Source organism: Astatotilapia calliptera, chromosome 15 (assembly GCF_964374335.1).
Source record: "Astatotilapia calliptera chromosome 15, fAstCal68.1, whole genome shotgun sequence".
Lineage (NCBI taxonomy): Eukaryota > Metazoa > Chordata > Actinopteri > Cichliformes > Cichlidae > Astatotilapia > Astatotilapia calliptera.
Genome location: NC_137436.1, coordinates 19,759,488 through 19,786,359, shown reverse-complemented (window position 1 = coordinate 19,786,359; position 26,872 = coordinate 19,759,488). Strand labels below are relative to the sequence as shown.

Below are 26,872 nucleotides of genomic sequence, written 5' to 3'. Positions count from 1 at the left end.
ACAAGCAGGTGGCTCAGCAGAGGGCGCAATATCTGCTAAAACGGTTTCAGAAGGATCAGTTATTCTTTGAAGAATACAAAGAATTCATGCACAATGTTAGTATGGAGGGACATTCAGAAATCATACCACAAGAACAGTTGAAGAATGAGGAAGGAAAGGTGTGGTATATACCTCATCATGGGGTCTACCACCCCCGCAAGAAAACACTGCGTGTTGTGTATGATTGTGCTTCAACATTTTCTGGAACATCACTGAACAAAGAGCTATTACAAGGCCCAGATCTGACTAGCACTTTATTAGGTGTGCTGATTCGCTTTCGGCAGGGTCCAATAGCACTTATGACAGACATTAAAGGGATGTTTCATCAGGTCAGAGTAGCTGAGGAACACGTAAACTTTTTACGTTTTCTCTGGTGGCCCGATGGTGACATCACAAAACAGCTGGTGGAACATAGAATGCTAGTCCACATTTTTGGTGCAGTATCCTCCCCCAGCTGTGCCACCTATGCACTACTAAAGACTGCTGATGACAACCAACATCTGTACCCAGAGGAGGTTATACATACAATCAGGCATAGTTTTTATGTAGATGACTGTCTTAAATCTGCTCAGTCTGTTGAGCAGGCCATCTCACTTTATCAGCAGCTTACTGAAGTGTGTGCCAAGGGGGGATTTAAGCTCAATAAGTGGGTATGTAGTGATCGCTCTGTCCTCTGTCAGATCCCGGAGGAAAATAGAGCCACAGGTGTAAAGATGCTGGACCTTAGTCGGGATCAGCTACCCACAGAAAGAGCTCTCGGTGTGCAATGGGATATTGAACGTGATGTTTTCACATTCAGTATTGTGAACAAGAACAAACCACTTACAAGACGTGGTATTCTGTCCAATGTCAGCTCCATTTACGACCCTTTGGGTTTCTTAGCTCCAGTCATTCTGCCTGCAAAACAAATTCTGCAACATCTATGTAAACTGAGGTTTGGCTGGGATGAGACAATACCAGCAGAAATGGCACAAACTTGGCAAAAATGGGTTGAGGATTTAGTTCTTCTTAACAAGTTTAGTATTAGTAGATGTGTCACACCCAAAGGATTTGGGGAGATAAAAAATGCACAGCTGCATCACTTTTGTGATGCCAGTGAAACTGGGTATGGTGCTGTATCATATCTTAGGCTATCTAATAGCAAGCAGGAAGTGTGTGTTTCCTTTACTATTGGTAAAGCAAGGGTGGCGCCGTTAAAACAAGTCACCATCCCACGTCTTGAGCTGGCTGCTGCAGTTTTAGCTGTGCGCTTGGACAAAATGCTATCAGTTGAACTCAATCTTAATCTGAGTGAGTCAGTCTTTTGGTCTGACAGCACAACTGTGCTACAGTACATTGCAAACACAACCACACGGTTCAAAACGTATGTAGCTAATAGAGTCTCCACCATTCATGCTTTGACAAAAGTTGAGCAGTGGAGATACATCAGTTCAAAGCTGAATCCAGCTGATGCAGCCTCTCGAGGAATGACAGTTGGCTGTTTCCTGAAATCGTCCACCTGGATCAGTGGTCCAGAATTTCTCAGTAAACCTGTTGTTCACTGGCCTGTAGGCATGAATTGTGTATCTGTCCATTTGGAAGCTGACCCAGAAATAAAAGGGGAGGGCCTGATATGTGCAGCTGTGCTGAAAGAAGATGTGTGTCCCACTACTAAGCTGCTGTTGTACTTCTCCAGCTGGGCAAAATTAAAAAGGTGTGTGGCATGGATCCTGAAAGTAAAAGAAAGACTTAAACTGCAAACAAGGAAAAGACAGAAGTTGCTGGGCACGCACTGTGGAAGTCAAATATGTGTTAAGCAAGATGATAAATGGAACACTCTGCTCAAAACTGAGGATTTGTCCAAGGCTGAGGAAGCTATAGTGAGCTTTGTGCAGAGAAAACATTTTGCTGATGAAATGACTGCCCTAAACTCTGGCACTGTAAGGAAGTCAAGTCATCTGTATAAGCTTGATCCTGTAGTTGCTAATGGTGTCTTGAGAGTGGGTGGAAGACTGAGCAAAGCGGATTTACCTGAGGAAACAAAACATCCTGCAATTTTGCCAAAAGAAAGCCATGTTTCAAAGCTTATTCTTCAGCATATTCACAAAAAGATTGGTCACAGAGGAAGAAATCACATGCTTTCAACCCTTCGCCGTCAATACTGGATCCCTCATGCTAATTCAGCAGCTAGAAAAATAATCAAAGATTGCATAGTGTGTCAAAAACAACGGCAAAAGCCAGGTGAGCAGAAAATGTCTGATCTTCCTATTGACAGAATCTCAGCTGATCTTCCACCATTTACTTATGTTGGTGTTGATTATTTTGGACCAATAGAAGTAAAGAGAGGCAGGAGTCTTGTTAAGAGGTATGGAGTTCTCTTCACATGCCTAACCTGTCGTGCAGTCCACCTTGAGGTGGCACATTCTCTTGATACAGGCTCCTGCATTAATGCCATCAGGAGATTCATCTGCCGCAGAGGACAGGTCAAAGAAATCCGGTCAGACAATGGAACCAACTTTGTCAGCTCAAATCGTGAGTTAAAACAAGCTATGTTAGAGCTAAACCAAAGTAAAATCCAAAAAGGTTTAGCACAGGATGGCATAAAGTGGACCTTTAACCCGCCCTATGGGGCCCATCATGGTGGAGTATGGGAGCGCTTGGTGCAAGAAATAAAGAGAATATTATGCTCTATCACAAACCAGCAAGTACTAGATGATGAAACCTTGCATACAGTTTTTTGTGAAGTGGAGGCTATACTGAATGACCGCCCAATCACACCTTCATCTGATGATCCTAATGATGTAGAAGCTCTTACTCCAAATCACTTGCTCCAGTTAAAAGGCAAACCTGTGCTGCCACCAGGTTTATTTAAAAAAGAGGATCTGTATCTGCGAAGACGATGGAAACAAGCCCAGTATATTGCGGATCTATTCTGGAAAAGGTGGGTGAAAGAATACCTTCCTATGTTGCAGGAACGACAGAAATGGAACAAGATTCATAGGAACTTTTGCATTGGTGATGTTGTGCTTGTTGTTGATGGAGCTGCACCAAGAAATTCTTGGCCCATTGGCCGCATCACTGAAACCATGGCCGATGCACACGGAGTAGTTCGCCGTGTTAGAGTTAAGACACGAACAAATGAGCTGGAGAGGCCAATCAACAAAATATGTCTCCTGGTGGAGGCCATCTAGAGGAAACAATGAATGTTTGCCTCCAACTGAGCCAAGTTCTGGAACCTCTGGCTCTACATTTACACTGACACTCACTTTGCTCTACACTCCATTATGCAACATACACCTTTTTTGAATACACACAAAGCAAACACATGAACATCAGAGACTTGAAATCATAGAACATTGACCTTTCCTTTTGTTTGTTTTTTAAAAAGACCTATACGGATGGACTACTGAAGAAAATTATTGGTATTGCATTTTATGATGGCCACTTAGACAGATATAATTCATGTTACACAGGAATTAGGGGCCGGAATGTTGTGGCCATTTTTGTTGAATGTTTATAAAATGCAATTTGTATTCATTTTTGTTTTTCTTTTTTTTTTCTTTAAAGGTGTAAGAATATTCTGACCTGGTTTTGTTATGTAAATTTGTAATTAATTTTATTGGAGAAGCTTTTGGAAAGTGATTGGTTTATTAGCTTATGGACCCTCCCATTAATCAAGAGATTAAGAGCACCCCGGATGGGTGTGGTAAAGGTTTTTCGTTTTTTGTTTGCCAAATGTCAGATGGGAAGACGGGAGGGTTAGAAAATGATTTTTTGACCACTTTTGAAGTTGTTAAAGCAAATTAAATTAGCTTTCGTTTAATTTTAAGTTTAAAGAAGTTATTTGGTTGATTTTTGTTTATAATTTTGCACGAAATAAACCACATTTGATTTTTAAACAATGGAGTCAGAAGTGCGTTCTAAAACAAACCTCCCGTTGCCACCCACGGCCTTTCTTGGACTTTTTTGGTGTTTGGAAAGTAAAAGGCCGCGACAGATACCGTCAAACAATGCTGAATACTGGATAATAGGATTATACTGTTATACTTTTATAATAATATAGCAGCAGCTGCTCAGCTGCACTGGAAAGAATATAACTTTGCACCTCTGGTAAAATATGCAGCATAAAAAAGCGTAGAACAAGCATACGGCATTATTTGTGTGGCACTATTCTGAGCGCGCATTAAAAAAAAGTGGGCGCATGTAAAAAAAATTTGCAAGTACAAGTGTTGCATTTTGAGGAGAAATTTATTTCGAGCAAAGAAAAGCTAAATTTGAGTGAACAAAATTCATTGCTGCGTGCAAAAAATGTATTTCAGTGTTTAGGTAGCACACACACACACACACACACACACACACACACACACACACACACACACACACACATATATATATACAGGGAGTGCAGAATTATTAGGCAAATGAGTATTTTGTCCACATCATCCTCTTCATGCATGTTGTCCTACTCCAAGCTGTATAGGCTCGAAAGCCTACTACCAATTAAGCATATTAGGTGATGTGCATCTCTGTAATGAGAAGGGGTGTGGTCTAATGACATCAACACCCTATATCAGGTGTGCTTAATTATTAGGCAACGTCCTTTCCTTTGGCAAAATGGGTCAAAAGAAGGACTTGACAGGCTCAGAAAAGTCAAAAACAGTGAGATATCTTGCAGAGGGATGCAGCAGTCTCAAAATTGCAAAGCTTCTGAAGCGTGATCATCGAACAATCAAGCGTTTCATTCAAAATAGTCAACAGGGTCGCAAGAAGCGTGTGGAAAAACCAAGGTGCAAAATAACTGCCCATGAACTGAGAAAAGTCAAGCGTGCAGCTGCCAAGATGCCACTTGCCATCAGTTTGGCCATATTTCAGAGCTGCAACATCACTGGAGTGCCCAAAAGCACAAGGTGTGCAATACTCAGAGACATGGCCAAGGTAAGAAAGGCTGAAAGACGACCACCACTGAACAAGACACACAAGCTGAAACGTCAAGACTGGGCCAAGAAATATCTCAAGACTGGTTTTTCTAAGGTTTTATGGACTGATGAAATGAGAGTGAGTCTTGATGGGCCAGATGGATGGGCCCGTGGCTGGATTGGTAAAGGGCAGAGAGCTCCAGTCCGACTCAGACGCCAGCAAGGTGGAGGTGGAGTACTGGTTTGAGCTGGTATCATCAAAGATGAGCTTGTGGGGCCTTTTCGGGTTGAGGATGGAGTCAAGCTCAACTCCCAGTCCTACTGCCAGTTTCTGGAAGACACCTTCTTCAAGCAGTGGTACAGGAAGAAGTCTGCATCCTTCAAGAAAAACATGATTTTCATGCAGGACAATGCTCCATCACACGCGTCCAAGTACTCCACAGCGTGGCTGGCAAGAAAGGGTATAAAAGAAGAAAAACTAATGACATGGCCTCCTTGTTCACCTGATCTGAACCCCATTGAGAACTTGTGGTCCATCATCAAATGTGAGATTTACAAGGAGGGAAAACAGTACACCTCTCTGAACAGTGTCTGGGAGGCTGTGGCTGCTGCTGCACGCAATGTTGATGGTGAACAGATCAAAACACTGACAGAATCCATGGATGGCAGGCTTTTGAGTGTCCTTGCAAAGAAAGGTGGCTATATTGGTCGCTGATTTGTTTTTGTTTTGTTTTTGAATGTCAGAAATGTATATTTGTGAATGTGGAGATGTTATATTGGTTTCACTGGTAAAAATAAATAATTGAAATGGGTATATATTTGTTTTTTGTTAAGTTGCCTAATAATTATGCACAGTAATAGTCACCTGCACACACAGATATCCCCCTAAAATAGCTAAAACTAAAAACAAACTAAAAACTACTTCCAAAAACATTCAGCTTTGATATTGAGTTTTTTGGGTTCATTGAGAACATGGTTGTTGTTCAATAATAAAATTATTCCTCAAAAATACAACTTGCCTAATAATTCTGCACTCCCTGTATATACATGCATTATAGTATGATTTCAGTAAGTGATTACTGCTGAGTAATGTAATGTTACTCAGCAGTAATCACTGTTGATACAAAATAACTGCTTGGATATTACTGGGGCAGTGATGATAGTGATGATAAAATTATTGCCTCCTTGTTTCCAACTTATTACCCCACAATTACCAAATTATTACCTAGCTCTAAAAGTGCTACCTAAAAACACAATCTCTTGTCTTATCACTACACAAATACTACCTAAAACTACAAAATACTACACAAAATAATGCAACACAAAAAGGACAACAAAACCTTCAAGTTTAGGCTTGACAAACGATTTTTGTGTTTATCAATGATAATTTTTGGACCTTTAGTTAATATCATTGTGACAAATAAGTGTATGATTGATACACTACACTTCTGGTCATCCTTTTTACTTCTTTAGAGAACACTGACTTAAATCAACATCATATTTCCAGATGTACAGGAGAATCCAAAATTGAAACAAATGCAGGAAGCAGGCAGTGGTGAGGCTGAGATGGAGACAGAGAGCCCAGGAGGTATTTCAGAGACTCTATTTTTCACTGTAAATCTCTGTTTCCCTTCCTTGCATATATTTTGTCACTCCTGCCTCGTTCCTTAGCCCCGATAGCTCTCTGGTTGGAAACTCACTGGTCTTTTTGTCCCACAGTGTTTCTCTGGTGTTTTCCCTTTGCATGTTGTTTTTCAGCTCTTCAACAGTAAACGACACTGATCTGCTGAACAGTTCTGCACAAAGATCTTTGTTTCCTGCGATAATTTTGTTTCACATATTACTAATGACACATATATAAAAATATAATTATGCATGAATTAAACTGTGGCAATACAAATTATAGGGAGTAAGTATATACTGAGGAAATGTGCAGTAAACATGATCCTCTAATCATTTTGTTTTCACATATTCAGTCTTGCTTGATAGCTATAGACTGATCAGCCACAACATTAGAATCTGCTTCAATCCATCAACATTTAGGACTTCTGCAGGTGTCCTTTGGTCTCTGCGATCAGGTAGCAGATCATTTGCCTGCTGGAGGTTGCGGGTGGGGCGTCTGTGGATCAGGCTATCTCTGGTACATCTTGTAGATTCATGTTTGCATTAGTATCTGGGCTGTTTGAAGGATAATTTAATGTTCTGCGTCAATGTAACATCCACATAAATGACATGAAACCAGATTTCTACAGCAGAACATTGCATTGTAAAGAGATGGCCGTTATTAATTACTTTACATAATCTGTATTTTTGATGTTGTGGCTGATTTCCATGTAATAAGTCATAAATTCAAATATGTAATATCAACAAAACATGCATTATCTCCTATACTGTCCGCCATGACTGCTGCCTTCCCCTGTGTTTTCCGTACTGTTATATATTTATCAGATAAGTACCTGTAAATGAAAAAGTGAAGAAAGATTTTTTAAATCTTTTCTTATTTTATTGTTTGTATGTTTGTTTCTCCTTTTGGAATTTGCTTTTCACCTGTTTTGTACAAGAGTTAGACTGATATGATGCTTTTCCTCTGATTTTATGCAGATTTTATGCAGGAATGATGCTTTGCTTTCATCAGTCTGGCCTTTGGTGGGGAGCCGATGTCTCATACTTTCTTACCACCTTTGCTGATTTATTTATTACTATCAAACTACAAGTCAGCCTTCAAAGCGCATATCAATCTAACCCAGTGCATCCCTACCACTACACTACCCTTTAAGTGTATGTAGAGTCCTCACTAGGTCCAGTTTAAGCCCTTAATAATTCCCAGCTGTTACCCTGTAAATGAACCCAGAGCTCTTTCACCTTTAAGGCTCTTTTTTAAATCTCCCACCAGATTGTCATTAAAGCTCCTTTTTCTCTTCATTCAGTCTGTTTAAAGGCAACCCGCCAGATGACGGCATCCCTGTATGTCTTCCTCTCTTCATCCTTCCACACTTTCATGTCTCCCTCCTTGTACCTCTTCTTTGTCCCAATTCCTCTCATTCATTGATTGCAAAATTTAAATTGCATCCATCCATCTCTCTACACAGTGGAGCCTAGACCCTCAGTGCCTCCAGCTCCTCTCCTGCAGCTGGAGAAGTGCTGCACAAGGAATAACAGCGCCACCCTGGCCTGGAGGGTAGCTATGCCCACCATCAACCCCATCGAGGGCTACATCCTGGAGCTGGATGATGGCAATGGAGGACAGTACAGGGTGAGTACTATTTGTTAAACAAAAGATTTACACTAATAGTGTTTCCCACAGAATTACTCTGTATCGTGGCAGTAATGAGGCACAGATCATATGTGTGCACCCAAAAGAAATGCATATATTTTTTGTGGAAATAGATAATAAAAAATAAGCAGTTGTGTCTCCAGGACAAGAGAATAAAGACAGCTGAACGACACCAAGAACCATCACAGCAGCAACTTGAACTTGTTTCTCAATCTCGTTGTTTTCTCTGAAGGTTGAAAAAGATTCGTGGGCAGCCTGCCCAAGAAATTTCTGTTTTTGGGAAACACTGCAATAACTCTACTGTGAAAATAACTAATCTAATCTGAAACTCAGAAAATGATGTTTAGTAGCTCTCCTCAATATGATGCTCATATCTGACAAAGGACAGATAATACTCTTTATGTGTGTAAGTATATGAGTCATCATCAAGCATGCATTAAAAGTGCTAGAGATCTTGACCTCTTCACTAATCCTTGAGCATATACTGCCTCAACTTGCATTTCAAATGATGCTGAGTTTGTGTGTGTCTGTGTGTGCGTGTTTGTGTGTGCCCCCAGGAGGTATATGTGGGGAAGGAAACAGTGTGTACAGTCGATGGTCTTCATTTCAACAGTTCCTACAACGCAAGGGTGAAAGCTTATAATTCCATTGGAGTGGGTCCATACAGCAAGACAGTCATGCTCAAGACTTCTGATGGTACGTGGTGTGTGCTGGAACTGGCTTAGCTTCCAGAGCATGACAGATGGACTCTTTGTCTGCCTTACTTTTGATTCTGCTCTTTTGGCTGTCTTGATTTCATTATATATTTTTACCCAAGGGATTTTTTTGTCTGCGAGCTTCTTTGTAAAACAGGTTTCATGATGTAATTTCATCTGACCTATGTAACTGTGAACAGAAAAGCCTCTTACATAGAGGAGGAGATGTTTTTGGGAGAAGGCAGGAGAAAGGTAGGTGGAAGATTTTGAAGAGGGTGAAGGAAATACACTGGACAGGAACAGTAGACAAAGAAAGGGGAAGAAAAGAGAAACGGAATAATGAAGAGGAAGCGGATGGAAAAAAGCTGAAGTAGACCAGGTTTGAGTAGACAGTAAAGAAAAGTCACAAACAAGAAGAAAACAGAAGGAAAGAAAAGGAGATCAAAGGAGCGGTTAAGTAAGAAAAAGAAAGGGGGCAATGGAAAAAGAGGATAAAGGTAAAACTGTACAGAGATGCAAAGGAAAAAGAGAAAAGGAAGGAAAAAACATAACTGCAAAGGGAGAAAAAACAGAATATACTGCTGGAGAAGAAAGGAAAGAATGAGATTAAGGACTCAGAGAAAGAGGAGGTGAAAGAAGAAAATAGAGACACCCACTGTGTAACAGCAGAGCAATGCGGGTGGAGATTTTTACAATACACAAACACACAAACAGTGTCTCTGAACCAGCCACAACAATAATGGGCATTAGAGTCTGTTTTCTGACTGATAACTGTTTATCCCACCCGCCCTCTTTTTATTCTTCTCTATCATCGTTCTTCTTCCTGCCTACTCTGCCTCTTTTTCCCTCCCCTTCTCCTCCTCTTCCTCCTCTCTCTCTCTTTGAGGATTGTACCGCAGCTACACCGAGAAAGAAAACTGCGGCGACGTGACTCTTGTTGAACAGACAGCAATGGCTGCAAACAAAAACATGGCATCCGTGTAGTGTGACAGTAAAAATCTCACGTGCAAGCACTTTTTTAATAATGCATTGGTAGTTGATGAAACATTTCCCGTCTCAGGCCTACACTTTACAAGTGCATTGTTTTCTGTGGATGAACCCAATTAGTTGTTGCCCACAACCGCCGTACAAAGATTTCTAAGGTCACATTCATTATAAAAGAATCTTTTAATACATATTAATGTGATTATTTGACAGAGTGATTACATTTATAGTCTTGTTTTTATCAGCCAGAGATGAAAATATCCCTTGCTGAGTTAAGCTGAAAGTTGTATTTATGTGTATTCCTTGAGCTTGTTCAAAGTATTTTGATAATTTAAAAAAATCAGTCACAGCAATTAAACTAGTTTGACTTTTCAGACCACACAATGCTCAGAGAAGGTGTAACAGACTCAAGTATGGGTCATTTGGAAGATGCTTGTAAAAAGCCTCTACTGTCTAGGGATGGGTATCGTTTAGGTTTTATCCGATACCGGTGCCAAACCAGTACTTTTGAAACGGTGCTGGTGCTTAAACGGTGCTCAAACTTTTGCTTTGGTCATTTTAGCCTTTTTGGCCAGGGTGAAGGGAGTATCTGCCATCAAACAAGAAGACAGCCGCATGTAACTACAACGGTGTTTGCTAGTTCACCTTACATGCATTAATTTAATAACGTGGTTAGCCTACTCAACTTAAATTACACACGAACATTAAGCTACTCACGCAGAGAAGAACAGCTGCTGCTGCATCATCATCCGTCATCATTTCTGCTACACTGGCAGGGCTAGGGGTCAGGACTCTACTCTTCGGGTTCTTGGGGGATGTTGCTAACTTGGTGCATTTCTTGGCTTCTAAAAAAACGCTATGCATCGCCAGGTTGGTTGTCAGATTCGAGGTGTTATCTCCTTTGCACAGTATCACAGTATCACCTTAAAGCACTTGTTGCAGGCTGCTGAGTTTGCATCTTTTGCTGTGAAGTAAAGCCAGACTTTTGACCACTTTGCCTTGGGCATTTTTAATCTGTAGCTCTAAAAGAATGTACGTACCTGGGCCCACCTACTATCCTTGCAAAGATAAAATGATTGGCTAGAATCCAAAGTGTATGACATCTCAGGAAGAAAAAAAAAAGCACCGAAATAAAGCAATGAAATGTGCGCTGCTTTTGCCATAATGGCACCGGATACCGGTACCCATCCCTACTACTGTCTAAAGAGAATATTGTAGCACAGCTTAGGTTTTGAACTGAACAAACCACAAGACTTCTCGAACAATGTCCTTTTAATGTACAGCGCCATGTTTGGAGAAAGTCAAACACGGTGGTGGAGCGGTGATGGTTTGGGTTTGTTTTGCACCCACAGGACCTCGGCTCCTCGCAGTCATTGAGTCACCCTTAAACTCCTCTATACTCCTCTGATACTAAAGTATTTTAGAGTCAAATGTGATCATGTTTGCAAGAACACCCAAATTGGTTCATGCAACAGGAAAATTATCCAGCAAATCTACAATAAATAGCTGAAATAGAAAAGAATCAATATGCTACAATGGCACAGTCAAAGTTCAGACCTCAACCTGACAGAAATGCTGTTTTGGGACCTTAAGAGAGCTGTGCATTAATAAATGACATCAAACCTTAACGAAATGAAGCAAAGCTATATAGCAAATATGGCCATAATGAATTAAGACACTGAAAGTTATAAAGAAAACAATTACTTCAAGTTATTTCTGCTAAAGGTGGTTCTATGAGCTTTGAATCATGTTTTATTTTCAAAGGACTGTATAGGGTCTTTAATCCTATGAAAAAGAAAGCATGGCCCTTCTAGAATCAGTGATATAATTATTGGCTTTACTGTAGGTGTGGGTAGGTATAGCTACCCAGTAAGGTTCACTTTGGATGAGCAGTTTTTAAAATTATTTTAATAAGATGCAGAATACAACATGTGACTAAATTTAGTGTGAATGTTAGTACAGACTTACAGAATTTCCAAAGACTATTAGCAGGCTAACTGTTGTGTCCTTCTTACAGTGGCTTGGTTCACCTTTGACCCCACCTCAGCTCATCGGGACATTGTTCTGACTAATGACAACCAGACAGTTAGCTGTAACAGCTATGATGACCGTGTGGTGCTGGGGACTGCTGCTTTCTCCAAGGTGAAGTGTATACAGATATTTTCCATTTAAATCTGACAGCGATTAGCCTTTTTCTGTTGATTTTTGGTTATAGAAGTTATAGAAGATTAATTTTTTTACCCCCTATTGAATCTCAGGGCATTCACTATTGGGAGGTCAGCATTGATCGCTATGACAACCACCCAGATCCTGCGTTTGGCATAGCAAGGATCAACACCATGAAGGACATGATGTTGGGGAAAGATGACAAAGCCTGGGCCATGTATGTGGACAACAACCGCTCCTGGTTCATGCACAACAACTCCCACACCAACAGGTAGGTGCATGGGGAGCAACAACACCACCAACAGTTTTTAGTGATAACTTTTAACCATTGTTCCCTACCATTGGACATGTTGTATAATACTGGCATAAAATACATATCATATTTAAAAAATGAGAACAATTAAGAGATTCCATCTGCATGTTTTCAAGAAAAATCCCAAACTGATATCCTGCAGGATCCAGAGGCTCATATCATTCAAATGCAAAGACAACTGACAAAAGACTAATTTAAGATTATTTTTTAAAATAATATACTGGTTACCTTCCAATACAGTGCCTGAGTTTATTTGTTTTAGATTTGCCTTTCATCCTCATGTCCTTGTGAACTTTAGGTCTGTTTTCAGCTGCTATTTCGAGAATCGTTGTAGATCAGAATTCCACTTCTGTGCATGAGCATTGTGAGATTTTATCATGGACGTCAAACCTCTTCAGTGGCTTTTGTTGTCAAAATGATCAGATCATTTTGAGGAACATCACTTCTGGTGGGGGTTTGTTCCCCAGCTACAACCCAGTGTTTGCCTATCAGGTCTTTCTTAAGAGAGTGCACTGTGAATTTTTCCTTAAGGTCAGACTGTCAATGGAGACTTGCAAATTGGGTAACAGCCCGAGGCTTCTGTGAGAGAACACTTGGTTGAGATGTGGTGCAGGCAAGAATGAACGGAAAGGTTTACCTGGGATGTGTTGCTTGGACATGGTGGCACTAACATAAAGACAGGAGGTAGCAGAGTTGAAGTATCTAAGATTAGAGAACTGGCAAGATTAGAGGACCAGCTCAGGTCGAGTGTTTTGATGACACAGTTTGAAAGGCAAGGCTGAGATGGTTTGGACATGTGCAGAGGAGGAAAAGAAGAAGATCACACAGAAGATTTTTGGTTGGAGTGAAGGAGGACACTACAGGTAAGTTTGTGTGACAGAAGAGGATGCTAGAGATAGAGACAGATGATCCACTATGTTGATCCATAAAGAGAACAGCAAAAAGATGAGGAAAATTGGCACATGCAATTATGAAGACAATTCATGCTCTGCAGATTTGGGACTTTCTTTCTTTGCCCCAAAAATTTAAGTCAAGTAGAAGAGCTCCATTTGACACACTCGAGGAGATCCGGTTAGAAAGGGAGCTTCAGGGAGCAGTCGACAACTTGTAGTCATGCTGAAAGGATTTCAGCGATGCCCAGGGACAGATTGTTGAAGGGAACATCAGGAAAGCTAAAAAAGACATTGACAGCTTTTCCAGACTTTCACTATTATCACGCTGGTTTTCCCCGCTGCAGTTATTTAATACAAAGAACAAAAGACAAATCTTGAAATTTTTAAATTTGTTTTGTTTTGTCAAACTACAAAGTTAAAATTGAATATATTACTCATGCTGTGTGAACAACTCATAGGCTGCTAGGTTGTAAAAATCCCCGTTCCTGCGGCAAAGCTTTCATGGAGTTTTCAGCTCTTTCATCAACCCCTCTAAAGGATTGTTGTAGCACTTTCTGTCTTGGAAGAAGCTGTTCATAACATTAATGCCTTTAACATGTGTATCTGCAGACCGGATAGTATAATATGAAATCAGTAGTTTACGTTCCTTCATTAGGAATTTTCTGTAACATCCTTCAAGCCCTCAAATATTTAATAAACCATTAATTAGAAGGCACAATTAAATCTGAGTGGAGTGATGCTGGGATTTAATTTGTTCTATTTTTGCTGGCGAAGCTTTTAATCCTTTAATGATAATCCCACTACGGTGATTCATGAAGAGAAGGAGAAATACCTGCTGAATTTAATTTTTCATAACATGGCAATCCCAAGATTGTCATTATATCATTCCTAATGTACTATAATGTATTATTACTGTAGCAATACTGCTGTTTCCTTTACTATAAAATATGATTCAATTAGTTTGTAACATTAACAAATCCAACTTGTTAAATCTTGTCTTACTAGAAAGCAGCACTCATCATTTTAAGTAATTCATGAGCAACTTTTGTCGTTGAGTAAAACAACAGGAGACAGGGACTCTGTAAAGTGTTTCCCTTATGCATTCATCATTCTGTCTTGTGCATTAAGTCTCATACTTCTAAGAGGTTTGGAAGCTATAACCATAGATGCACACGATGACAGAGAAACCCGAAGGCTCATACAATACTAACAAACAGACTAACAAACACACAGGGGAGCTGTATAAGATGGCTGCAGGAAACATCAAAACATGCATCTGCACCGTCTCTCTGTCTGCTTCACAAGGAAGCCATCAAACTCTCATTAAAGATTTATTCATGAAAAATATCTGCTCTCTTGACTTGTCAGTTCTCTACCCACCTTTCATGTCATTCATCGTGTCGTGTCGGAGCTTTATTTTTGACTTCTTAATCTCATATTGATTTCTTTATCTGTTAGTGCCCTGACAGCCTAATCCTGGTGAGTGTCTGCATTTCTATAAGTTTAGAGACATTTGTTTAGCTCTTAGCAAAAACACAAGCTTTGTGGTTAAAACATAGTTTTTTGGAGCACAGGTTTTTGCCATAGATCGTTTTCATTACGTCACTTCTTAAAACAGAGAACAGAGAGTTTACGTGTTAGACAAAAAGAGCAGACGTTTAATTTTAAATACATTTGATATGTGAAATAATTCATTCAACAGCAACTGAGCCAATTCTAACTTTGATTTATGAGTTACAGGGGTCTTTGTTTGCCATTTGATGCACTGTTAGCTTCAGGTTCCATGTAGAAGACGCCAACAAATGTCACATAAAACACACAAAATATGAATACAAGAGTGATCAGATTTTTTTAAAACTTTAACTAATTTAACACACACGTAGATTAAAGTATCATAAACCAAAATAATAATAATAATAATAATAATTAATTAAAAAACACATTAACCATCCCAGCAACAGCCTGTTCACTCTGCTGCCATTTGGCAAGAAATACTAAAGAACCTGTTGCTGCATCCCCAGACTTCAGAGTGCTGTCTTTAAACAAGCTGTGAATGAGTTAAAGGACTCTTCGGTGACTATGTTTTGTATTCATTCTTTTACATATATATTTGTCTTTTTTTGCAGCATGACACAACTACAGTCATATTTGTGCTGTGTTACCTTCAATGTGAAACTTAACCTACTATAAAATCTGTGCATTTACGGCACATATACATAACAAAATTGACTAGCTTTGTGTGTGTGGGTGTGTGTAGGGCAGAGGGAGGCATCACTAAGGGCTCGACTGTGGGTGTCCTGCTGGATCTGACTAAACGCACACTGACCTTCTACATCAATAAGGAACAGCATGGCCCAACTGCCTTTGAGAACCTGGACGGGGTCTTTGTGCCCGCCGTCAGCCTCAACAGAAATGTGCAGGTCTGTGTGTGTTAAAGTGCCATGTTTAACAGCAATGGAAAATAACCAGCTCCCTGATGGGCTGCCTTGATTGTTGACCTCGGTAAAGTGTTTACTGCAAAATAACTCAATGAAAAAAGAAGAGGAATTAAATTCAAGAATAGCAAGGAAAAATGGCTCCCTGAGGAGAGATTCTGTACACAGATGCGATGATTAACACAAACTTCAAAGCAACCAAGCTGCAACTACATTACTGTAAAATTCAGATGAAATATAGGTTATATTTATGCAGTTCATGAGACATTTAGTGAATGATTCCTAACCCATGAGCTCAGATTACTGTGTGTTCCAAAGGTAAATAAATGTGTCTTCTCCAAAACAAATTTCACATGAAATAGATGCAGTGGTGCTTTTATGTGCCCACTCTGATCTCTAAGATCACTGCCTCATTCGTGCTGATTTCAATGAGTGTTTTTTCCGTTTCTCTATTTCAGGTGACATTAGTGACAGGCCTGGAAGTTCCAAAGAATATCAAACAGTAAGAGCTCCCTCCTTACTCTGAGCGTGCCCTGGATACAAACCAATGATGTCATGTCCAGTACTGTCAGATGGGATCTGTTCCTCTCCCATCCTTCTCAAGTTGACCCTTAACCTGGACAATCTTCAGCTCCACGACTTTTTAGAGAAGTGACAAGTTTATTGGCTATAAATGTAATGATTACAGCTTGACGACGTCACTGCAGAGATGGCTGGAGGGCCATACTTTTTTCCACTGCCCAGTTTATTTTTCTCAAAGATACAAACAACACTGATATTATCTATATTCCAGCTTGCACAGTTTATGTTATTTTAAACAATCTGGGCTTAACTCCGCCCCTTAAAGATTTTATATTGTGCAGGAAAGATCATTGTGAGTTGAAAAATAAAGAAAAAATAGACCACAAGCAACACAGTTTTTAGGAGGTGGAAAAAAAACTCCTGAGAGAAATGATTCAGCAGTGCTTTTTGTTGCTCTGCTTCTCTCTCAGGTGTGTTTACAGCCGAGATGAACACGAGTCATTTGTAGGACTTGTGTAGTGGCACCATGGGTTTTTTCTCTCATAAAATATTTAAAAGCTAAACTCTCGCTTCACACTTTCATCTCAGTGTTGACTCCAACAGCACTGCCTTCTCTGTTTTCTCTGTGATTTCTTATCTGTGGTAAGGAATCTGACAGCCATCTTAAAGCCGGCAAAGCTTCCCTCATGATCGACTCTCTTTCTCATGCAAAGCGGCGCAAAGATCGTTTGATAGTGTTGTCAGAACGGTTTACATATTGAGGTCAGTCTGAGAAGGCTGGAACTTAATTCCATTTCATTTTTCAGTAATCTGACAGATCTACTGAGCCAGGGGTGTATTATTTTGAAATTCACAGTCTCAAAGGCCTAGAGACCACCAGCCTTTTCTTTTCCTTATTTGTCTTAAAAACCTAAAACTCCGACATCAAAAAAGCTCCCACTAAGATGTAGCAGATCGCCACATTTCGACGTCTTTGGCAGTGAACTTTCGGACTCTGCTAGAACATGAAAATGATTGCACCACTTGGTATGACTTATCCACTGGCCAGTAAGAAACATTACTGTGGTATTTAATAAATCACGTGGCCATGCAATTTGCATACTGAAACAAACCTATTTGCCTGCAGGGGCATCTCAGACTCAAAGAACTGTTTTGACTTTGACAGATCATTGTCAGAAAATGCTAAAACGAAGTAGAATCGAGCCAAACTTCATTTTCTTTGATTTACAATTTAAAGATAATATAATACACCCCCAGTCGATGAGAAAAGTATGGTCGTCTCAAGAACATTTCATTCTGTGCTCATCTCTCAGTCTCACTGCAGAATCTCAAGATGCTTTCAGACACCTTTTATCTGTGGCCCTGAACGTTATCTTTTAAAGTCACATCAGGTAAAGCTACATAAGCTGCTACATTTATCATCAGGGACTAGATATGGCAGCCTATAGAGGACAGTAGCTTCAACCAGACCACTGTGACTCAGGACATGAGACACTGTATAAAGTACATAGGTATAAGTACACTGTTTATGTATGTTTTATCAGTTCATGGAATGGAAGAATTCATTAATTGAGGTTATTTAATCTACGACTTGTTTATATCTGAGCCATTTCTGTTCCCTATAATGTGAGTTTGAGAGGTAGACTGACATTACCACATGACAGTGGGTTTACATGTGAATGGACATCCTCAAACTGTAAATACTGATATGTGAGTTATGATTATAACATGTGACATTAAGCATGGATTCAAACAAGTTTACAAACTATCTGAAGCTGTATTGTAAATAGTGTACCGTTTGTCTTTGCAATGAGGGACCCTGAAACCAACCGCTATAACAGCTCGCCCCCTGCTGGTGAACGGTGGCGAGAACAAGATTAAGGCATCCCCGACAAAACCTGCCGATATCTGTTTTCATGCTTTTCATCACAGACTTTTTAAAATGTGTCAGGATTTATGTTACTGTAAATCACAAACTATCTCATGATATTTTGGACATTTAAACATAAAGTTTACATTAAAAGGGTTGAACATTTTACATTGACAAATTAGTGTAGCACTTGTATACTTACTGCACCCTCATTCTTTAAAATATACCACAGAAATGAACAGAAATAATGTGTAAGGTTAAGAATTACTGGTATTTTTACAGGAAATGATCAGGTCTATTTTGAATGCCTATTTTAAAAACATTTAGTTACTAGTAGAGATCTAGGTTTCTAAAATAAAGTAAATATCTTTATTTTTTCTTTATTTGGACGTTTTACTAAGTTTTTAGGAGGTAGAGATGGGATATTATATTTATTTTTAAATCAGCATTGATATTTTGAATGTTAAATTCTTTACATTTGCATTGCAGTATATCTTATTTATAGGCATTTCATACACCTGGGCTATATAAAATATTTCTGAGAATGATGATCTCAAGGGAGCCACAAATAGTGAACTCATAAAGTCAAGTCAAATGTAATTCCATATACTATGATGTGTAATATGTACAGGGTGTCCAGAAGGGATTTATCACCAGTATCAACTCAATTTAATTGAATTGAATTTATATAGCACCAATTCACAACAACAGCTGCCTCCAGGTAAAGACTTTACACTATTACAGTAAGAACCCCAATGATCACACGATGCCCTACGAGCAAACACTTGGCGATACTGGGAAGCAAGATCTCCCTTTAAACAGGAAGACTCAGGGTCAGGAAAGGTGCAGCCATCTGGTTGGACCGGTTGGGAGGTGATGAGAAAGGGGGGAAAAAAGGAGCGCGTGAAAGGACAAAAGACTGACTATTGGAGAAGGAAAACAATTTAGTCACAGGTACCCATTCAATTGAATTAAACAGAATTCAGCTGAAGAAAATAAATAGAGAAATCAAGGCCTCCATGGAGCATTTTAAAACCTGCCAGCATTGCTTTTGCTCAGTTTGGCCAATCATTTGCCATTTGGTGTTTGCTGTTAACCCTTTTTTAATGTGACTTCAATCGATTCAATAACATTTGCTTTAACATTGCATAACCACTGTGTAGCTTTAGATGGAGGGTCGTTTCAGTGGGAAGAAAATCTGAATCTGTGTGTTAATGCTTCTAGCATCGGGAACGGCAATTTTGTGGCACTGTGCTGATACCAGCCTTTTTAAAAATGCAGTTATTTTTGGTGGAAATGGGTAGAACCACACTGAGTTTCAGAAAGACATTAAGACGCCAGTGGAAAAGAAGCAATGCTTTGTCTGCCTGTTTTTTTCTTCTTTTTGAAGCTACCTGCTAGAGCTCAACAAAGTTAGCATACAGATGGTTTAATAGTGTAGGTTTTATAAGTTAATGAACCAGATCTTTTGAACTGAACCAAAAATGGAGCTAGATATGTATACTTCAAGCAGATACTGCAGTAACTGCACCCAAGTGGCAAAAAAAGCACTTACACCAAGCCTGTTGACTAAATCATGATGACAAGATCTATTTAAGTTTACATTCATCTGTAAGTGAAGATTTTTAACCCAAGTACTCTCTTCACTTAAATGTAACATATTTCCTTTGTAACATGAATACAGCGTTAGTGCAAATGTCAGAATTTAAAGCAGCTTACTTTTTTTTTTTACCTGATGTGCCCCAGACTGCCAGCTTTCACCTAAGGGCTACATTTACATCACTTCTGGCTGCTCAGCTCTGACCTTGCTGCCACCTCCCACGCCAGATGCAGAAACCTGCCCTGAGGCTGAATTTGCTGTAACAGGAATAGATTTCTAGACAAAAGTGAAATATCGTGTAACCAGCCTTCTGAAAAGTTGGATGATTTGGGGTTATGTCTCTGTGGTCTGTATGGATGTCAAAATGATAGTCAGGAAATCGTGACTGGAGGCAATTAAAGCTTCTGCTGAGGGGCTCAAATTCACCCTGTGTTAACATTTGGTTCCATATTTTCTTGCCTAAAAATCACTTAAAACAATATTATTTCACAGAAACGAACAAAAAACAAATCTTGCATATTAAAATATTCATGCTGCAGTCACTTCTGTCCAGATGTATTTGTAAGAGTTCCTGTATGAAATGTCCCTTTACTCAACACTTACCCACCCATGAATGTGACATATTTTACCAATTTAATTTTAATGGTATGGTGCTGGGAATTACACTAGTATTATTAGATTATGTTTGAAAAAGTAGAGGAAAAAAATGTAATTTATTTACTCTATAAAGTATTTATAAATATTTAATTATGTATTTTCTTTTGTATAATATCCTCTTGAATGGCTACTAATATGGTCTGTGTTTGACCAGTAAGGATTGCAAGTCGAAAACGGCCCGCGTCTGTAAAATATTTTCTGAATAAAGGAGATGTGCTTACAGCTTCAAACATGTGACACGCTGCAGATGAGCTTCATGTTTTCCTCTTTTTGAACTGTATATACAACAACAAAAAGGCTGCTTCAAGAAAACTGTGTGAGAATTTGTGACCTCACCCAGCTGCACACTGCCAACTCAAAGGTCTTGTTTTATCATAGTGTCGCAAAACTCCAACTGTCATGTTTTCCCTTTAACAAAATGGAAACGACTGCAAGAGATGGTTAATATGGGAGAAAAACTGTAAGATCATTCTGCTTTCTCACGGTCCATTCAGCGTGTGCATGTGCGTTTCATCTTGAAAACTTCTGCCAAGACTTTACTTGCGTGTAATTTTTTAATTATTAGGCCCACCTGCCCTGTTATGATCCAGTCCCTTCCTGCCAATATAAATGTTTTGTACAACTACATTTCAGTTTGTAATGTCAGTGTACAACACAAGATACACAAATGTCTCTTTTTTGTCATTTATAAAAACAAAATAAATAAACTGTGATGGAAGATGATTTGACAGTATTCGGTCTCCAGTTATGTGCTTTAAGACTTGTCCATGATGCACAGTCGAAGATCAATCCACTGAATTTCTCACACAATAGTCACCAGTAACACCATCCCTCCCAGACAGTGACATATTATCAGGAAATGTCTATTGTGTCCACTTCCTCTCCATAACATGCTGGTATGCATTTTCCATTCTGTAGGATTCAAATTCCTCACCTGCAAAACAAAGAAAATAAATATGTACTTTATCACCAAACGTTTAACCACAGCTTTTTACCCTTTAAATTGTTTCATATCTTGAAAATCCACTTTAATAGGATCATTAGCAGTAGCGGCTCCTGAGTATAAACAACAGTGGGGCAGACATTGGCTCTGGTGCCGAATTACTAACCACACCCATATTTATTGTGACATCTTTGGGCAGCTACATTAAAAAAAAAAACTTTAATCATATTACAATTAATGATTATTACAATATGAATCTGTCTGCAAGCAGCAACAGATTTTCTTTTAATATGTTAACCGGATATAGTGCAATAGATGAATGTCACAAGTGACTGAAAAGTCTGTCTTATCCAATATACACAACACCAACTATCGAGGTATAATACGAAGAATAAAACTAAGATAAATAAGGCATTTTTTTCTTTTTAGCAGGTTATTTAGTCTTGACTATTGGATAAACAACACAAAAGGTTTTGTGTGTAATGTCAATCACAGTTTTATTGAAATCAGAATTTCATGCTTCAGTTGCTTTTCGATTGACAGCATTGCCAGTGCCTTCAGTCTGTCCTGTGTCCTTTAATGCCTTGAGTCGTTTGAGTGTGTAAAAGCATCATTCAGACTTTATGGTCATCATGGATTCAGTGATCAGAATCCAAAGTTTAGGAAAACATCCTGTAAGTTGTTTTTATTAAAGGGCTCAAACATGCGCTGCTACACATCCTGAAGTCAGGGTTTTCATATATGAGTGAGAGCTCTGATTGCAGCCGCGATTTATTCAACATTGAATATGCATCAACTGCCTTCCCCAGTTCCGCTGTTGGGATGCGGACTAACATGAGAGCTAACAGTTCTGCCCCTCTGTTACTCCTGCTTGTAGTTCAGATAACTGATGACAGAGCAACACGATGAATACAAGGACACGTGGGTGTTGACCTGCCCTGCCCCATACCTCCAAATTTGCCATTAAATTGAGAAGAACACAAAATTACTTTCAGATAAAAATGATCAAAACAGAATACAAAACATAAATAATAAATTGAAAGGCAGGTAATTAAATATTAATCATATTTTAGGACTGATTTATAACACAGCAGAGAAGCACTGATTCTGTTATTCTTTGCTTCAGAGCAGACGAACTCAGCTGGTTTTCTGTTAGTGTTTGCTTCTCTCTTATGTTCTACACGTCTTTTACGGTATCACCATAACTGACACGTCGTTCTCAGAGAGCAAAACTATTACATATTTATTTTAGCGCAGGCCATAAAGTACAGGGGAAAAACTCAAACACCACTAACTCTGCATTAGCGTGTTAAAACACGTATACACTGAGAATTTGCCCCTTTTTAAAGTTATCAATCAGAAAGAAATTTAGAAGCCACTGAAAATCTCATTCAGGGCTGTATCATGAACATTCAGGGGGGCAACAGCCACTTTGATTTAAATACACTGAAAGACTGTTAAACAGTTTGCTTTTAGACATCGTTCTCTGTTTTGGTCATTTCCTATTTTCCTCACTTGTTGCCTTTGATCTTCTGGATCTCCTTGGAGCTGAGGAGCAGCATGCCGTTCTTGAAGCGGCCCACCTGACCAGAGGGGGCTGCGCCAGGACCCGAGGGTACAGTTGTCTTCCTGTTTCTGACAGAGCAGTAGAAGCAAACACAGGTTGGAGCCACAGAAATTATAAAAAATAAAATATTTTATATTATACTATAAATATACTATATGAAAATAGTATATTTTCATATTTAATTACTAATTTTTGGAGAGTTAGGATGAATTCTATGATGGGGAAGTATTTCATTAACAATAATTAAAGTTCATAATTAAGGTAAATAATCAATGATATTTAAGAAAGGTGTGACTTTATTCACCTACCTCTGCTTACTCTTCTTCTTCTTTTTCTTCAGGCCCTAAAAAGAAATAATTTATGCTACATTAAGAACAGCAAATAGAAGTAATTTTCCTGTAAGTGTGACTGGCCTGAAAGTGCAGGTCGTACCAGCTGAGCCTCCTCCTTTTCCTTCTCTTTCTTCTCTTTGATTTGCTGCTGAAGTATCTTATAGTTCGCATATTCCTTTTTAGGAGGCTGATAGAGACATTAAATACATGAAAATTGGGCCATAAAAAAAATCTGCTCTATAGCAAAATTTAAAAGTTGGATTAAAATGTTGCTCTTACTCTGGCTCCCAACATGACCGCTCTGTCCTGTTCAAAAACACGCTGCTCCTCCTTCTTATAGCCTGTAATTCCAAACCGATGGACTTCCAGACGAGCCTGACCCCAGCACACAAATACAGTAAAAGCCAACAGAAATCATGTAGATATGAAGAGCTACATGACTGCTAATTATATTTTTCAGAGAACAATAATCTACAGCTATATATATATATATATATATATATATATATATATATATATATATATACACATACATGAACAAAACATGGATTCCAATCTTGTGAAGAAGCAATAACAAAGTAAATTGAAGTAAACTGTGGTGAAACCATCACCTTTTCCAAATTGAGTTCTCCTAGCTGGTCGCTTTGCTCCTTTTCTGCTATGTGAAGGGCCTGGAAGGGATGACAGCAGAAACCCAAAGGCAATGAAGACGGGAGGAAAAGGAAAGTGATGAGAATCATTTCTGACAGGAGGATCTTTAAAGGAGGTTTGCTGGAGGTCAAACAGTAGGATTTAGCAGGTTTCATAGTATCAACTGGAAAACAAGTTTCCAAGATGAAAATGCTGTAAAATGAACTGCAACAGCTCCTAAAAAAAGGCCTGTGACAAGAGGAGATGACTGCATTTCCTATTAAGCCTATTGGCACAGAAGCCACTGCTGCTGATCCTTCTATAGGTAGCATCCATAACTCTGTTTCTAATCTACTCTTTCTGCACATTTAACCCCCCAAATTGATAAAAACAAATTAAAACAGTTACAATTACGTTGTTACTTGCATTACAAAGGTTTGATTTTAATTTGGGTGTGTGAGGAGGTAAAGGGTGGAGCGATCTACAGCGTTACAGCTTTAGAGCAGTAGTGATATGGACATTACCACTGCGCTCTTTTCCTGTTGTGCTATAAAAAAATACAATAAAAATTTAAAAAAAGTGCAAACTGCACAAACATCAGTCTGCTGCTAACAGAACTGCAGCTTTGCAAATATCTGCACAGACAGCATGCTAATGCTAGGCCAGCTAAGAACCCAGAGTGGTGATGAAACTGAGTGAATGTTGACCCAGCCCAGCAGCCAAAGCCTGATCTTCAACAGGTAAAAGTCACACCCATAGACTCAGTTTCTACGTGTTCATGTTTCTAAAGAAGTAGTTAAGTAATGTACTTTTATGAAAAGTAACAAGAAAAATGTGTAATATCCGTAACGACTCCCAACACCAGTTGCTAGCTGGATACAAGATTTTTTTTTTTTGCACACCATCAACATGAACTGAACTATACCAGCCTCCAAACAAATATAGAGAGCCACAGTAAGCTCAAGTACAACAGACTTACAGGTGTTTTGTTGGGGTTTGGTGTTGACTTTTTTCTTTTCTTTGAGGGGTCTTGAAATGTGACTACCTCCACCTGGTTCACTTGCTCGAAGGCTAGAAAATGGGATGAATCAGATTAATGAGTAAAAAAAAAGAAAAGAAAGAAAACTTAATGACTCACAGACAAAAGTGAAATGACTGAGGGTGTTATATACTGTTGCTATGCTGCCTACCCGTTTGCTCAGCCTTTCGTTGTTGCTGCTGCTGCTGCTCAGCATCATGTTGCTCTGCTCTGTAGTCTTCAGTGTCACTGCATATATCCTTCACTGCAGGGAGCTCCTCTTCTTCCTCCCAATCTTCGCATCTTTTTCCTTTTTTCTTCTTCTGAGACTTCTTTTTTGGTCCTGATCCTACATCATCAATCAACAATATGATTCAGAATCCAGACCCTGTAACGTTTTGTTTACATGACTTGGCCATGAACTCTGGTAAAGTCAGTAACACAAGAAAGTAGCAGACACCTGACTTTTAAAGTATAGGTAACTTTGCACTTCTGTAGCAAAAACTAAACTGCAACTAATGCAGTCCAGCAAAGCAGTATTAAAATAAATCTCTTCCTGCTATCCTTCTATCTCAAATCACCCCCGACACTTGCCGTCACCACTCCACCAAACCTGCTTGTGCCCTGTCCACTGATACATTAATAATGACAATGTTCAGGATTTGCATTAACTTGATCAAAGAGTCACAATATAACTTTATGAAAATGTCGAGAATGCAGTTTGTGGTGCTGCTTAACTACATTGCATGAACTATATTTGTTTTTATTTAGACTGCACTACAGAGAAGAGGAATGAAAGTCAGTAGGAGTAAGACAGCATACGTGTGTGAATGAGAGGGAGACAGATGTAACAGTGCAGACCTAATAAGTTAAGGTAGTGAAGGTGGCTCAGTTTTAACTATCTAGGTGCATAACAGTCAGTGCATAACAGAGGTGAAAAGGAGTGTAGGTAGGGTGGAGATGAGTGTCAGAGCTGATTTGTGACAGAAGGATAGCAGCAAGAGTGAAAGCGAAGGTTTAAAAAACATTAGTGAGTCCTACTATGATGAAACAAAGAGACTAAGCTCGAGGTTGCAGAGCTAAAGCTGTTGAGCTTTTCACTGGGAGTGACCAGAATGGACAGTATTAGAAAGGAGTACATCAGAGGGACAGCTCGGGTTGAGCAGTTTGGAGACAAAATTCATGGATGTAGTGAACGAGGACACGTTTGTGTTGGTTGGTGTGAAAGATTATGATGCTGGAGGTGGCTGCGAGATGGAAGCTGAAGCAGTTGTCAGATGGAGAAGCTTTTTATCAAGTTTCGACACTTGACTTATTTTTAATTTTCATGCTTTTTTAATCTCGGTATGCGAATCTCAGTATTTACTGTATAATATAATACGCTGTCATTTACTCATGTGGTTCATGTACATTAAAAATCACCAGTGTTGCTTTTCTGTGTTTTTTTATTATAGCCATGTGAAGCCCTTTGAGTTGCACGTTTATATGGATGGTGCAACATAAGCAAAGCTGAGCTGAGCTTTGTATACTAAGAGAGTTTTCTGCCATTTACTGGTATAATATTCATTTTAGGTGACAACTCAGTAAACATGAGCTAACTTTAGAGTAACTATTCTGGCTAATACAACGAAACATGTAACATAATTTAAAGACATTTTTCGATGCTTCTTTTCCTTGCAAGTAGACTCATGAAACATAATATTATAACCAACAAGTAATAGAGCAAATCTCAAACACAGTACCAGCCTTTAAAGTAGCCAGTAAAGCTAACATTAGCCAGCCAGCTAACCACACTTACCAAAGTCATAAAGCTTGTCCAAAACATGCTCCAGAAACAAGCAATCTTCGTCTTTATTCCCGTTTCTTTCGGACCCCATTTCGTGCTAATAATAAGCAGAGTAAGCGGTAAAAATGAGAGCTTAAGTATTGTCGCTAACTTGCTCGTTTCAATGACAACAGAGCGCACATGGTACATGCAGTGCAACCCGGCATATTAGTCCTGTCCGGCCACCGTAGGTAAAAGAGGGAAGGGCTAAAAT

General features: G+C 39.2%; 2 protein-coding genes across 4 annotated transcripts in view; one reads left to right on the top strand and one right to left on the bottom strand.

Annotated features, from left to right (window-relative positions):
- The window catches only part of trim67 (tripartite motif containing 67), a 64,720-nt gene extending 43,654 nt beyond the window's left edge, over positions 1-21,066 (top strand). Inside the window, exons 6-12 of one of the 2 annotated variants that reach the window (XM_026193985.2) lie at positions 6,442-6,522; positions 8,024-8,187; positions 8,766-8,904; positions 11,905-12,029; positions 12,146-12,324; positions 15,517-15,679; positions 16,153-21,066. In XM_026193985.2, coding sequence (XP_026049770.2) covers positions 6,442-6,522; positions 8,024-8,187; positions 8,766-8,904; positions 11,905-12,029; positions 12,146-12,324; positions 15,517-15,679; positions 16,153-16,200 — 899 coding nt within the window. In that variant the 3' untranslated portion in view covers positions 16,201-21,066. The remainder of the gene's footprint in view (positions 1-6,441; positions 6,523-8,023; positions 8,188-8,765; positions 8,905-11,904; positions 12,030-12,145; positions 12,325-15,516; positions 15,680-16,152) is intronic. The other variant, XM_026193986.2, reaches the window with a different exon arrangement.
- On the bottom strand, positions 20,884-26,854 carry fsaf1 (40S small subunit processome assembly factor 1). 2 transcript variants are annotated; one of them, XM_026193989.2, is made up of 9 exons: positions 26,632-26,854; positions 25,006-25,182; positions 24,795-24,886; positions 23,797-23,856; positions 23,465-23,560; positions 23,286-23,372; positions 23,162-23,196; positions 22,802-22,921; positions 20,884-21,277 (listed from the first exon to the last, which is right to left on the bottom strand). In XM_026193989.2, exons 1-9 carry the CDS (start codon positions 26,708-26,710, stop codon positions 21,274-21,276), a joined length of 750 nt encoding a protein of 249 aa, XP_026049774.2. In that variant the 5' UTR covers positions 26,711-26,854; the 3' UTR covers positions 20,884-21,273. The 2 variants fall into 2 exon arrangements, with proteins under 2 accessions (XP_026049774.2, XP_080146231.1); XM_080290105.1 differs by lacking the exon at positions 20,884-21,277 and having other exon boundaries at positions 22,798-22,921; positions 26,632-26,851.
- Positions 26,855-26,872: the final 18 nt, after the last annotated feature.